The following is a 14881-nucleotide window of genomic DNA, read 5'->3' as shown; positions in this document are numbered from 1 at the left end:
GTTTGTGTATCCACTTTGACTTTAAACCAGCAATGTCTTCAATTGCAAGCACATGGGTATGGCGGTGGCCATTTTGTCCCATTGTGCACACATGGACGGCCAATTTTCCTCGTGCAAAATCCTTGCGCGTAGACTTTGAACAGCCTTCCTATGATACAGCATTAATTTTCACAGGTAAAACAATAGGGCAGATTTAAAAGTGCCGCCTATGCTCGTTTTACAACTCATTTTCACTTTCATGCATCTGATTGAGTTAATTCATTCCAAATTCATCAGAATGTACCTCAAAAAGACCATTGCAACAACAGGGCAATATTTTTTCCGAGTATAGTAAATGAAACGGCAGATTCTTAGAATATTCGATTAACCTCCACCCTGTTTGGAAATGATAATTTGCACACCAACACATCAGTCCAGGCTAAAACAAAATAATTAATAAATGAACTAGGCACATGCCTCAGTGTTTATCAAAGATGTTAATCCAAAATCAAATTTGAAGTTGGAGGGGAGATACCTGAGAAACCACTTACCTCTGTCTTCAAGTTTGATGTAACAAGGGCAGCTTGGTGTCCCCACCCGCTTTTATGCGTGGCGGAGTAAAAAAAAAAGCTGTTTGAGCATATTGTCACAACTTTATTAGTTACACCGATAGATAAATAGATAGATCTTTATTGCCATTGTTACATGTACAACAAAATTAAAAATGCCAAACGATCAGTGCATCTGCTAAAATATTTAAAAAATAAAATTAAGTTTAAAAAAACAAAAAAAAAACAAGCTGAAAGTTTATATAAACTAAAAACAACACAAAAGCTCCAGCTCAGTGGCCTAGTGGTAGAATGTCCACCCTGGAACCGGAAGGTTATGAGTTCAAAACCCAGCCAGGTCATACCAAAGACTAATAAATTAGGACCCATTGCTGCAAACAATCACAGCAATGTGAATAAAATCCAGAAGTAGGAAACAAAGTCAATTCCCTTTTTTTTTTCCAGACACCTTGACATGTTGAAACTATAATACATATATATAGTGCGTTAGAGGAGGTCTTGCATAATATTGTCAGTGGGGCGTGCTGTGGTGCGCAAGAGAGATTGTACTGCTATGTGAGACAAGTGGGGAAAAATAAAAAGTTGCTGAATAAAAAAGTACATTAGCGTTCATCTCTACTCTGCATAAACACAACAAGTGTTTTTTTTTAATTTATTTAATAATTCAACTGTAGCATGATTGGAGATGGTATTAGACAGACTTGGGATACATATACAAAAGATAATGTAAACATGGTTTGAGGCAAAGAAATGTATAAAGTTCAACAATTGTGCAAATCAAAATGATTACAACTTCAGAGTTCAAAGCATTGCCGAAAAGGTAACCAAATAAAAGTACGATTAAACAATAAATAAGCAATCAAACAAATAAACAAATAAATACATAAATAAAGGAGAACAGAAAACAGACTGTACGTATCTGAGACTTAATAGAGTAAAGCCAAAGGGACAAGTTTCCAACAGTCAAAGGCCAGGCAATACCCAAGAAGATACGATAAAAACATGGAGGTGAGGAAAAGCAGCAAAACTAAAAAGGGACAATTTTCCTCGCTGGCTACTCATAGAAGTCAAGTCAAGTAAAATATATTTACATAGCCCTAAATCACAAGCAGTCTCAAAGGGCTTCACATAGACAAATTGGCAATTATTCTCAAAGCACCCCCTGATCTTAAGCTTCCAAAAGGGCAAGGAAAAACTCAAAAAAAAAAAACACCAGGGGAAAAATGAGAAACCTTGAGAAGGGACCACAGATGGGAGGATCCCCCTTTCAGGATCACCAGGCTGCAATGGATGCAGAGAAGGCACATGAAAGACAGCATGTTAAAAATAAAAAAGGTAGATGTCAGAGTCAAAGCAAAGAGCTGCCAGAGGTGCCCTTGATTGTTCCATAGAAGAATCAGCAGAAGTCACGATTGCCACGCTGGTTTGGGAGTTTGCGTTCCATGATGCTGGCCTCCATCGTACGAGTCTTTTTGAAAGACTTGGCTGTCGCTGTGCTACAATATAATATCATTATGAAATCATTTTTGAAAATCACATTACAATACTTCAAGAACATGTACAACTAGCATCCGTGTACTAAAGAGTGAATGACGTGAACACATTCACAAACCTGTGTCATTTCTCTGGCAAGACAGGCCAAATCCCATCAAGGTTGAGCACCGCAGGGGCCAAACTCCCGTCTTGACAAATGGAGCACGTGGAGTTACAGGAAACACGGAAAAACTGAAACAACAAACATTGAGTTGGTGAGGGTACGAGCTGAAAAAAATGTAAAGTTAAAGGGGGTGTTTCGCGACAATAGTCAATAAAATATTTGTTGCCCACACACAGAAGAATAAGTCTTGCTTCTCGCCTCCCTGGTTCGGGAGTCATTGGTCCACGCTGGAAGTTTTTGCATCCTCAAGGTCTTTGTGGAGAATGTTTACCTCTGGCCTCCATTGTGGGTCGAACTGCTTTCGCCAGATAAAAGAAACTCTGAAAATAGAGAAGAGTGAAATAGAAGCATTTAGTGTTTTTAGAAAGGGAAAACACATGTTTATTGATGAGCAACTTACCTCGTCTGTTTTCCGTTCTCGCCTCGTGATTATGACGTTAAAAAGAATTGAAAATAATGATAAAAAAATAAAGTTTAAAAGGCCTTTCCTGAAGTCATCTTTAAAATTTGATTCTAGCATTAGAATTAAAAAGTTTAAAAAGTCACCCCTTAACTCATCTGGGAGTTAATTTAGAAAATGTAAACATTTTAAAAGTTAAAAACTTTAAAAGTCCATTCCTGAAGTCATCTTTAAAATTTGACGTTAGAACGAATAAAACGCAAAAAGTTAAAAAGTCGCCTCTTAGATCATCCGTGAGTTCATTTACAAAAGTTAAACATATTAAAAGTTAAAAAGTTTGAAAGTTAAATATTTAAATAGTTCAAATTTCTAAAAGTTTAAAATTTAAATCAAGTTGAGTTAAGGGAGGACTTTTTAAAATTTTAAAAGCCTTCCCTTTGATGGACGATGAGATGGACTCTTCCATCCATCCCGCAGACGAGTAGACTAGCAGTTATTTCCGCAAGTCTTATTTAGGTGTCAACGGCCGTGCCGTCCCCTCGCCACCCTCAGAGGGTCTTTTGCCCAGCAGCTGCCCATACTGCCACATGCATGGGCGGCCCAAGAAGGTGCAGCTTCCCAGCTGGTTGAGCGCCTTCCCTTAACTCAACTTGATTTACATCCACAGACACGAGTTCAGCGTAAAATATAAAGCGCATCACTATTCACATTGGTCGTTAGTATTTTTTTCTATATAATTGTGAGGTTTCTGCCCAACGCCAACATTACATTTGCCTTTCTGAGCCACCTACGCCTCCGATACCATCTCATCTCAATTCAACAAATCGCCCACCGCGCACCGCCACTTACGCCATCTGATTTCCGTCCTTGTTAATTTCCCAAATGCTGAAATACACAATTTAGATTTGACTTACCTTTCAGTATTCAAGACACAGAAAACAGGATTATGATAGCTGTAGTACGTTTGCAGGACACCTGAATAAAGAGCACACTGAGGTCGAGAGACAAAAATTAGGTCGATCAATGTGTTTTTGTCAGTGGTAGCAGTGGTTATGAGCTGCGTGTAACCCTTTGAGCAAAACAATTCAAGGACGGGCTTGTACGAGGCGGAGAGCGCATCTTCGTTAAAATCGCCACATACCAAGATCTGGTGATGGTCCATGACTTCAAGATAACGCAACAGGTTTCCCAAGCTTGGCAGAAATGCGCGCAGACTGTGCCCGGGAGGCCTGTAAACGGCAGCGATCAACAAATTGATGGGAGCTTCCAGTTTCACCGCAACAAATTCAATATCGGTCACACCCTGTACGTATTTCTTTTCCTGGGCCGCGATGTGACTTTTGACACAAATACCTACGCCGCCACCGAGTTTTGTCGCCAAGTCGGGACAGGTTGTATAAGAATCACTTCGATTCCTGTGAAACATGGTATAGCCTTCCAAGCAGGCGGCCGCAGATCCTCGGAGGTGCGTTTCTGTGAGGCACAAAACATCAGCAAAACGCAGTTCGTGGTGACACGCGATATCCTGCACGTGACAAGACAGCCCTTCGGTGTTATGATGGACGACGATCAGGTCCTTTGCTTTATCCACCCTCGGCATCACGTGAAACAGGGGCATCACGCCGTCCAAAGAATCCTCTGTCATCTCAGCAAGAGCAGCAGTGATTTCCGGATTTGCATGAATTTTTCTCTCATCCATATGCAGAATATGAAGACCGCTGAGCGAAGTCACTCTACTCAGAGCTACGTAGCCCATGCCGTGTTCGAAAACGCCTTTCAGCGAAACCGCGGCCTCAGATGTTGTCATGCCTTGTACCTTATGGATCGTGCAAGCAAAAGCAAGCTTAAGGGGAAACTGCCGGCGCACCACTCCGGTATTCTGCATCCTCTCCTCCTGTCTGTCAATGAACACAGAATTCTCAGCACTTCTCGTCTTAGCGACACAATCTAGCTCCAGCCCGAGTTTCTGTACACGCGCTTCGTTTGGGTAATTCACCAATTGCACAACTTTTGCAAATGTCCCGTTGCACAGACCTGCTTGAACATCAATATTGCGTGTGATCATGACGCGGGCGCCGACGGCGACTTTGATCGAGTCGGGCAACCCGTTCTTAGGTCCTCGGACAGGGGTCGCTTGCCTTGCCATTCTGCCGGTTTTTTTGTCTTTCTTGTAGTCATCGGCGTCGATTTGCACAACGTCCTTATGAAGCAGATTCAGCATCGCGGAATTATGGCCGTCTACCTGCTTATTGGTGGCAAAAATATGCAGAATATTCTTTGGACACGTTACTGGAGAAGCGTACCTCGTAGCAAGCAGAGATGCGTCCGGTTCCGACAGTTCGCGAAACCTGTCTTTGACGCGGAGTCTGTTCAGCACTTCGGCAAAGGCGGCATCATCTTTCTGCCTCATGATGTCCGTGAGCGTGATCTTTTTGAAGTTGTCGCGCCAGTGGTCCAGCCGAGTAGGATCGTACACGCACAAAGGTTTGGATTGTCTCACAGGAGGGAGCTGAAAGAAATCTCCGACAGCAAGCACAGACATACCGCCAAAAGGTAAATCGATTCCTTTGATTTGTTTCAATCTGGTACTCACGTAGGCAAAAAGGTCTTTTGACACCATGGAAATCTCGTCGATAATGAGTATTTCAGCGATCGAAAGCTCCGCTCTGACTTCGTCCAGTTTGTTGCCCAGGCCTTGATACGGGGGTCTGAGACTTCTCGGCAGTTTGAGGAGAGAATGCAAAGTGGTCCCTGAAATGTTAAATGCCGCCGTACCCGTGAAGGCTGCGAGAACAACAGTCTGTTTGCAAATGTCCGCTTCCTCAGCCAGTCGTGGTAGTCTGAGCAGTATTTTCGTGGCGTCCGCGTGGATGCATTTGATCAGATGCGATTTGCCGGTCCCGGCGCCACCGTTGACATAGTAGAAAAACTGCTCGATCGGCTTCGAGCTACAAACACGTTTCACGCACCAATCTCGGACCTTGTAGAACACAGACGCTTGTTTTCGGTTCAGGTTTCGATACATACCGCGTAACACCGTGGGATCGATGGCAGCAGGTTCAGCCACAATAGCCGTTTCTCTCGTCGCCGATCTCACGTTATAGTCGGGGACGTTTTCCTCCGCGTTCTCAGTCGGGTCGTCTCTCGCGTTGATTTCCTCAATGCATTCGAGTCTTTGCAGCTCACTCTCGGGAGCCAGGTGGCACCATTCGTTCACATTGAGCCCGCTTTCCTCCAACTCTCTGATGGCATCTTCAATGTCTCCACTGTGTCCCTCGTACGTTTTTCTGTTCCTCTTGACGATTTCAGACACGCGCTCCACATGGTCGGCGTACGGTAACTGTACACAGGCGTGCTCGTGGAACAACTGTGAGGTGGGAAAGCGTTCAGATTTCAACTGGCAATCAGCACGATGAGGCAGGTACAGCTTGAGCAAGGTGCGGTGATATTCCTCTGGATTCTTTTGTTCTGAGAATTTACAATATTTGATGACCGCAGGTTTTTCTGTTCTTTTTTGTACAAACCCCATATCTTTCAGCAGACGCAAAACGTTTTTACCTTTGACTTGGTTACCGTAAACAATTCTGCACCTTGATGCGAAATCAGCCAAGCACATGACTTCAAATTCCTCCGTTTGAGGTCTGCATTTATACTTGTCCGGCAGCCCAGTCATCCACACTTCGTGCGAGTCCTGGGTTTTGCCCTCAAGCAGCGAGAGAGGATAACTCATTTTCAGCGCATTGTCACTCGTTTGTACAAATACCACCATGCGGGAGGACTGTTTCATATGCAGGCCGCATGCGCGCGCCACACACTCCTGAGCACTCACTTCCCTCTTCTTGGAGTACGCTTGCATAATTTGTTTCATTTCGTCGTTCTCGTTGACATTTTCGTTGCGGGAGTTCTCAATGACCGATTTCAGGTATTGGCTCAGACCGTGTTCCGCTTTGCTGATGTAGCTGCAGATGTACGCGATGCAAGAATAGGCATTCAGGATGTATTGAATGTCCAGATTTCCATCCCAGGCAAGAAGCAAATGGCGGTTGTAGTAGTTGACCCAGCAGTCTTTGGGTTCTCGCTTAAGCACGACGGAACTCGACGAGGCCGTCAGGTGCAAACAGTTCACAAAGTCGTCACCGGTGAGCTCGCATTTAGCCAGCAGCTGAGGCAAAGTCATGGATGAAGTTTCAGGCTCATTCAGGAGATTTAGCACGGGAACAAGCTTGGCGTTGGCCGCCGAGCGATTCTCCGCGTGTCGATCTCGATTGTCGTCGTCTACGGGCGCAGGTCTGATGATCATCGTTTCGTGGCACGGTTGTTTGGGGAATCCAAAACGGCAATTTGCACCCTGGTGTTTGACACACGTTTTGGAGTGACTTTTGCTGTGCATCTGAACCTCTGTGACTTTTTTGTACAATTCGGGTTCCTTTTGCGGGTCCGGCAGCTCAGCGGAGATGTAGCGGGATACAAAATCACAGATGGCTTTGTCTGAGGATTCCTCAAATACAGGGGCACCTTTAACCCATATGAGGCAATGAATGTGAGGACTTCCTCTGTGCTGAAACTCCAATCGGTAAAAGTAGTCAACCACTTCACCAATCGGTTGCGCCGGAGAGAGGATCAAATCTCTGAACAGAGCTTCCACACGTTTGTCAAACATGCGCATTGTCGTCACCGGATTGCCGCGTAGAATTTCGCACTTGGTAGCCCAGTCCAATCCAGCAAAATTCACCACTTCACCTTGTTGCGCTTTGATGGCAGTGATGACCTCTTCCCAACGCATTTCAGCAGCAGAAAATGTGCAAAAGAACGTGGGTGTACCCAGCTGTCGGATCATTGCAAAAAGATCTTTGGTGGTTCTCTCCCAGTAGGCTGGCGTGCCTCTCAGCGGCGTCATGAAGCGGACGGCGTCTTTGCTGCGCACCAGTTTTTCAACTTGACGTTTGTCCTGAAGCATAGCGTTGGTAATTCTCCGACCATCTCGGGTAAACGGTTTACCTTTGCGTAGCTGTATTGACATGCTCGACGTCGCCTGGTAGATTTCGGTCACAAACTGAGCAAAGAACAAGTAGGTCGGATCCCTCGCAAAACGTTCATCCACGCAACACAGTCGGGTTTTGAAATACTTGCTCGGTGTGAGTTTTATCGGTCTCTCTTCATCGAGCGTGTTTTGCCCGCTCGGGAACTGCACTGGAAAAGCCATGGCCTCGAGTTTGGGAGTCTTGAAAAAGCTTACAGGGTTATTTCTTTCTGCAGGAGCAACAGAGTAAATGCCCTCAGTAAAACTCATAATTTCCTCCGACACGTCACTCGGTTGGAGACACGATTCAAGTATAACTCCACCGCTAGGTTGATCACCATCTTCTAGATTTCCTTGTTGCTGATTGACATTTTGTGACTCACCGTTCATTCCACGCAGAGCTTCAGTCTCAAATCTGTACATCTCCTCCAGGGCTTCCTCATTGTACTCGATGTCGCTCATTTCCGCTTCATCTGAGCCGCTTTCATCATCAGTGAGGGTTGGGTCGCAAAGGTCCGGATCGTCGCGGATAGTTATGCTTCTGTATTGCGGATGAATTTGCTTCAGTTTTATCAGAGCGCTCATTAGCTTGGACCAAGTGACAGTTTGAAAAAACTGATGGCCTTTGTAGCAAAGTCGTCTCTTCAGTTTCACTCTCAACATCTGCGACTTACTTCTTATCCTCGGCAAGGCATTGACTGTCTCCTGTACCTCCGACGGCACGCACACAACATTTCCGCGAATGGCTCGTTGTTGACCTTTGGGAAGCGGTACAATTTTGGCAAACGCTATGCATTTGGAAATGAGGTGTCTCTCTAATATGTTCAATCCACGCAGTTCTGTTGGAATATCAGCTAGCGTGAGATTGTTTGCAACAGCGATTGCTGGCATTTTACCATCTTTGAGATGTGTGTGGCAGGTGTGACATATCCACTCTAGTTTTCTTTCAGCCGGTACTCTACACGACGAATGACATTCATCATTACAAATATGAACAAATTGTCCCGTGAGACAACGTGCAACAACATTTCGGTTCTGCTTATAAAGGAGACGCCGACAAGACTGCACCTGGTTGGGAAATAAGGCTCTGTGGCAAACTGTGCAAACAAACGTGGGTCCATTCTTAATTTGGTCTTTGAACAGGTCCACGGCTTTCATTAACGCACATTCATTTCGCTCTCTACATAGCCGATTTATGAGTTTGTATTTTTGTAAAACCGTACTTGCTCTGGTCATTGTTTTATTACGCAACGAATCAGATTTTGTTCTCATAATGGACCTCATGATTTCCTGATGTTTAGCTCTGAATTCAGGATTGCTAGAATAACGGTGTTTAAAGTAAAAGCGCTGTCTAGAATTAAATCTAAAATCGTCACGATAACGCTGTGTAATATACATGCGCTGTCTTGTTTTAAATTCAGGGTCATCACGGTAACGTTCTGTAATGTAGGTACGTTGTCTTGCATTAAACTCAGGGTCGTCACGGTAGCGTTGCGTTACGTAGGAACGTCGCCTTGCATTAAACTCAGGGTCGTCACGGTAACGTTGCGTTACGTAGGTACGCCGTCTTGCATTGAACTCAGGGTCGTCACGGTAACGTTGCATTACGTAGGTACGCTGTCTTGCATTGAACTCAGGGTCGTCACGGTAACGTTGCGTTATGTAGGTACGCTTTCTTGCATTGAACTCATTGTCGTCACGGTAACGTTGCGTTACGTAGGAACGTTGCCTTGCGTTAAACCAGTGCTTCTCAATTATTTTCTGTTACGCCCCCCCCTAGCAAGAAGAAAACTATTCGCGCCCCCCCTCCCCACCGTGACTATCCTAACTTGTCTTGTAAGTCGTAAAATGTTGCACTGTCGCAAACGTGACAGAAGTAACAATGAGAGCGCCACTGCCCCCTGCTGTAGTAAACGCGCAATTACACTTTATTCTAGTACTGCCAAAAAAAAGCCTGTTCCCCAGGGTCACACGCGCCCCCCCAGGAATAGCACCGCGCCCCCCAAGGGGGGCGCGCCCCACTATTTGAGAAGCACTGCGTTAAACTCAGGGTCGTCACGGTAACGTTGCTTTACGTAGGAACGTTGCCTTGCGTTAAACTCAGGGTCGTCATGGTAACGTTGCATTACGTAGGAACGTTGCCTTGCATTAAACTCAGGGTCGTCACGGTAGCGTTGCGTTCTGTAGGTGCATCGTCCCATTCGAAAACAATTATCCGTCTTATAACGAAGTAAGAAGCGGGAATGATTTTTCTTCTTAAAGATATGATCAGTCTTACAACGCTGTGTATAATACGACCTTTGTTTCGCGCGAAAATGTACGTCTTGCTGATAACGCATTGTAACATAACACCTCTTCCTCTGTCTTGTCTCTAAATTTTGACTGTACCTTTCCTTATTTCTCAGATTTTTATTTATTCTCTTTAGTTCCTGTTTTGTAAGTCTTTGTTCAGATTTAGCATTCAAACTTTCCTGTTTCTTCATTCGTCTTAGAAATTTTCTCCTACTTGATTTCGGAATTTTTGACAAGCGTTGGAGCTCTTTACCTGTAGTCCAAGAAACCACTTCGCCATCCTCATCGATCAACTCGTCGCAGTGACGTTGTTCGCCAGCAGGTGTTGTAGAATCACTCATCTCCAAATATGAAGTCTCGGAAACAGCTTTGCTTACACCGTCGTCGTCAACATCTCCCAGCACAGATTGCAATGAAGTACATGGCACCATCTCAATGTCATTTGTAGGAACATCAATAGGTTCAAACTGAACCGGTACAAGCTCATACTGAGAATTACAGGTACATTCCAAACGCGTGTAGAGCTCTGTCAATTTATTTCTAAGGTCATTCAGACGCACGAAAAGCATCATGACAGCTGTGCCATTGGGAGCAGGGAGGCCATCTCGTCCTCTAGAGTGGGGATCAAAATATCCGTACTTGCCTTGGCGGTCACGGAAAACAGCAATGCACGTCGTCTGCATAATCAGAAGAGCACAACAGACCTCAGATGTCAAGCACTCAAGTCTGTCACAAAGGTTCAGAAAGAGCGCATCTCCATGGAAAGAGGTGAAAAACCCACACATTGACATACTCCTAATTAACACATGCTGTTTTGTGGAACTGCTTACAATCTCTGGAAGTTCATCAACCGTCAAAAAACTGTTTAGAAAGCATCCTCGGGCTTTCAATGCAGCCACAGTACATGTATACAGTTCATTACCCACACTGAGAACAGCATCCAGGTCAGACGTAGTCAAGTTATTTATATCCTGCAGGAAAGCCAAAAACGTTACAGAATTAGCCACACATTGACTGTTTCTGGATTGGCCGTATCTCGGATGGTCTTGGCTGTGAGTTGCCATCACGTACATTACCAAATCCTGTTGCACTGGTACCGTTACATCAATGGAAACATCAGCAGCGATCTTCTTCTCAGAGTGTAGTATATCGTTTGTTATCATTTGCTTGTCGTTTGTATCATAGTTGTTCATTTGCAAATCATTTGTAAGTCTGTCAGTTGCTTCAACAGCACGCTCATGCCGGGCAGAGATATCAGCAGAAGGTGGAAGAGGTGCTTGGGAGCTACGTGTTTTAGCACGTCGCTCCCAGGACAACTTCACGGACTGTGATCTCCTGCCCTTTTTCGGCATGTCGATCTGAAATGGGTTCAGCGAATTATGGGGCTTAGACAGAAGGAAGGCAGAGACAATAGGTAGAACAGAGACAAGACAGGGTATTGGGGTATCAGCCGCAGGTCAGCAGGATCAGCCAAAAGTCAACTGGATCAGCCACAGGTCAGCAGGATCAGGTACAGATCAGTCGCAGTTCACAGACCTGTACAGAGAAAGAGAACAAATACAGCTAAGCCTCGATCTTATGCAGACTTTGTAGTGCAGAATTATGGGATGGCGTTATGCACAAAAGTCTTTATCTTTGAAGGGGAAATGATTCAGAGCCACGTATACAGGTGCATTGAAAAATCGATGTTGGGAAACACGTTGTATGACACGTGTTTGCATTTGGTAATGAAAAACATTGTTCTGGGTGAAAATGCAATATAGTCACAGTATTTTCCGCAACATAAGGCACTTCGGGATGAGAGGCACAGATTCAACTGCGATGTATACTTTGTACTTAACTTAGGGCAGGGGTGTCAAACTCAAACACACAGCGGTCCAGAATTTGAAACTTGGACGAGGTCACGGGCCAACATCGATATTTATTGAAAAATATCTTCCTCCACATATAATAACGAACCTTTTCATAGTGACCCAAATAAGTTTTGATTATCAAATATGGAACAAGAAAAGCTTAATTTTGTTCAATATATAACTAAATATTGCACACATGCAAAATTTAATTTCAACTTAAAACATCCATTTCTTAAATAAAACATACCGTTTTTTTCCATGTATAATGCGCAAAATTTAACTCACTTATTGTCCTAAATTCTGGGGTGCGCATTATACATGGGTACAATTTATTTATTTTTTTGGTAAGAAAATCATGGTACAACAATTTTTGAAGAAAATCTTGTCACGGATGGAGTGTGGAAAGGAGCAGAGCGACCAAGTGCAGCTTGGACCAGGGTTCATTGGAGGAACTCAAAACACAGACTTGGTAAACTAACATAACTCTCTAACAAAACCAACAACAGGACTGACCGACAAAGAAGTGGAACAAAAAGACAGGGTGACATTACCAAAGACAGGAACAGAAACCTTGTTATTGTCCAATATTGTTTGTTTTTTAATCTCCATCGCGGACTGGACGTCATACGGAGGCAGTATCACTGCGCATGCGCTCTATGGATCGGATGCGAATAGTCCTCTTCTCTTCTTGACTGACAATGAATGTGATAATTTAATACAATCAGCAAATAACAAAATGCGTATTACAGGTAATATTTTATTTCACAACACTTTGCCTTGTTCCTTTCGTCTCTGCTGTTCACTTCAAACATGCTCCATACAAACGCAATGCTCTCGCATCAGACGCTTGCTAGATCACCTGCTCGTTTGCTGTCACAATGTACACAAATCTGAAACATTTGTTGCGGCTCAGAGAAAAACAATTGATATCACGCGATCAACCAATAGTGGCTTGGCGATCGACCGGTCTATCGCGATCGACGTATTGGGCACCCCTGGCCTAACATTAGCTTACATGTAACGTCATTTTACTTTCTAAACCCACATGCTTGTAAAAGTCAAAACGTAGCTTTGTGGGGTTTTTTTTGTTTCAATGTGGTCCTTTACTGCTCCTAGCGCCGTGTCCTATCTTGACAGACAATACACAAAACCTAAAACTTAATCCACACAAACAAAGTTTGCCAGCTCAAGTGTATAAACGAGACAAAAAGTCTACACCACACCGCAAAAACAGCAATGCGAAACTGCTTATCTATTTGTACATTAGGGTTTAGGGTTAGCGTCGTGTAAATTGAACACTTATAATTGTTAATATTGCACTAAGACACCACATTTACTTACGTCTGGTCAGCCGCAGGCAATCCGAACAGGTGTGCAAATCAACAGCACTGAGCAGATAACAAATGATGCATTCGCGTACCGTTGGAAATGAATGCTTTATTCCACTGCCACAAAACTTAAAAATGCCGTCGCGGCGGGTGGGGAAATGGTCGCGGGTCTATCTTAATATCGCACCAAGACACCACATATACTTACGTCTAGTCAGCCGCAGGCAATCTAAACAGGCGCGCGTAATCGATAGCACTGAGCTATCAGATGCTGCATTCGTGTACCATTGGAAATCAAAGCTTTATCACACAGTCTTTATTTTACACGTTAAAATGGGGAAAATGATAAGAGTGAAAAACGAAAAGGCAAATAAATTATATTAGGATAAATGGGAAAAACGATAAGTGTGAAAAATAAAAAGGTAAATGAATGATGGAAAAACAAACTGTTGCCAAAAGTGGGGATCGAACACGCCACACTGAGGTCAATAATATGTTTCTCTACCGACTGAGCTAATCAATTTTCTTTGGAAGCATGGGGGGATGTGCTCAATTTAAAATAAAATCAAAAATGATAAGCGGGAAGAATAAAAAGGGAAATAAATTATTGTGAAATAAATGGGGAAATGTTACAAATACATGTTAAAAAAAAGTTACAAATGGTAAGCGGCAAAAATATTTAAGGAAATAAATGTCTTGAATTAGTGTCATGAAAAACCCACGCGGGTTTCGATAGCTTCGATGAAAAGCGTTAAAAATGATAAGCGGGGAGAATAAAAAGGGAAATAAATTATTGTGAAATAAATGGGAAAATGTTACAAATACATGTTACAAAAAGGTACAAATGATAAGCGTTAAAAATGAAATGTTACAAATGTTACAAAAAAGGTACAAATGATAAGGGGGAAGAATAAAGAGTAAAATAATTTATGACGCCCAAAGTGGGAATCGAACCCACTACAGCAAACTGGCGCAGGTTGGCATTGCCATTGTGTTTCCAACTGAGCTAATCAGGTTCCTACCTCAGTAACTGTTGAATTTGGTTAATGTAATGAATGTGTTTGTTGAATGCGAATGCGTAATCAAAGTGGTGGAAATTGCTTAATGTAATGAATGTTGAATGCGAATGACAAAAGTTACAAATGATAACCGTTGAAAATGATAACCGGGAAGGATAAAGAGTAAAATAAATAATGACGCCCAATGTGGGAATCGAACTGACGCGGGTTTTGATACCACTCGGGAAAGATGCTCGTGTACTGGAATCACTTGTGTTTCCCACGAGCTAATTGGGTCCCTTTTTCACAGCGGTTGAATTTGGTGAATGTAATGAATGTGTTTGTTGAATGCGAATGCGTAATCAAAGTGGTGAAAATTGCTTAATGTAATGAATGTTGAATGCGAATGTTAGTTACAAATGATAAGCGTTGAAAATGATAAGCGGGAAGAATAAAGAGTAAAATAATTAATGACGCCCAATGTGGGAATCGAACCCACTACAGGAAACTGGCTCGGGTTGACATTGCCATTAAGAATGAATGGTGAAATAAAAGGCACAAATTTGCTAATTACTTAAAAACGGTAAATGTTATGAAGGGGAAAAAAGGTGGCAAGCTTGCCATGAATTTTTGGAACGTGTGAAAGTTTGAACGAGGTGAATCGGTTGAAGCATGTGGGAGTAGTTAGATGTCAAAAAAGTGGGAGGAATAAGTTGTTTAATAATAAGAATAAAAAAAATAATAATAATAAAGTAGAATAACAATGTGTGAAGGCCTTCGCCTTC

General features: G+C 43.2%; 2 protein-coding genes across 3 annotated transcripts; both read right to left on the bottom strand.

The window, feature by feature from the left end:
* Positions 1–631: 631 nt before the first annotated feature.
* Positions 632–9326, bottom strand: LOC133158621 (uncharacterized). 2 transcript variants are annotated; one of them, XM_061285921.1, is made up of 5 exons: positions 8009–9326; positions 3520–7855; positions 2380–2525; positions 2161–2273; positions 632–2044 (listed from the first exon to the last, which is right to left on the bottom strand). In XM_061285921.1, the coding sequence occupies exons 1-3, from the start codon at positions 9228–9230 to the stop codon at positions 2420–2422; spliced, it is 5664 nt and encodes a 1887-aa protein (XP_061141905.1). In that variant the 5' UTR covers positions 9231–9326; the 3' UTR covers positions 632–2044; positions 2161–2273; positions 2380–2419. The 2 variants fall into 2 exon arrangements, with proteins under 2 accessions (XP_061141905.1, XP_061141903.1); XM_061285919.1 differs by having other exon boundaries at positions 3520–9326.
* Positions 9327–9379: 53 nt separating this feature from the next.
* On the bottom strand, positions 9380–13157 carry LOC133158622 (uncharacterized). The gene is made up of 2 exons (XM_061285922.1): positions 13112–13157; positions 9380–11453 (listed from the first exon to the last, which is right to left on the bottom strand). Exon 2 carries the CDS (start codon positions 11267–11269, stop codon positions 9647–9649), a length of 1623 nt encoding a protein of 540 aa, XP_061141906.1. The 5' UTR covers positions 11270–11453; positions 13112–13157; the 3' UTR covers positions 9380–9646.
* Between the last annotated feature and the right edge of the window lie 1724 nt (positions 13158–14881).

The sequence above is a fragment of the Syngnathus typhle genome, linkage group LG8 (assembly GCF_033458585.1).
Source record: "Syngnathus typhle isolate RoL2023-S1 ecotype Sweden linkage group LG8, RoL_Styp_1.0, whole genome shotgun sequence".
Lineage (NCBI taxonomy): Eukaryota > Metazoa > Chordata > Actinopteri > Syngnathiformes > Syngnathidae > Syngnathus > Syngnathus typhle.
Note: the sequence above shows the minus strand (reverse complement) of the source record. Positions and strands in the feature narration are given on the sequence as shown.

Bases quoted from the DNA above. Each gene is read 5' to 3' on its own strand.
- LOC133158622 (XM_061285922.1), bottom strand. From the start codon at position 11,269: ATGCCGAAAAAGGGCAGGAGATCACAGTCCGTGAAGTTGTCCTGGGAG.
- LOC133158621 (XM_061285919.1), bottom strand. From the start codon at position 9,230: ATGCAACGTTACCGTGACGACCCTGAGTTCAATGCAAGACGGCGTACC. The intron at 2,526-3,519 runs GTAAGTCAAATC...CTCTATTTTCAG, and splicing joins TGTGTCTTGAATACTGAAAG to AGTTTCTTTTATCTGGCGAA.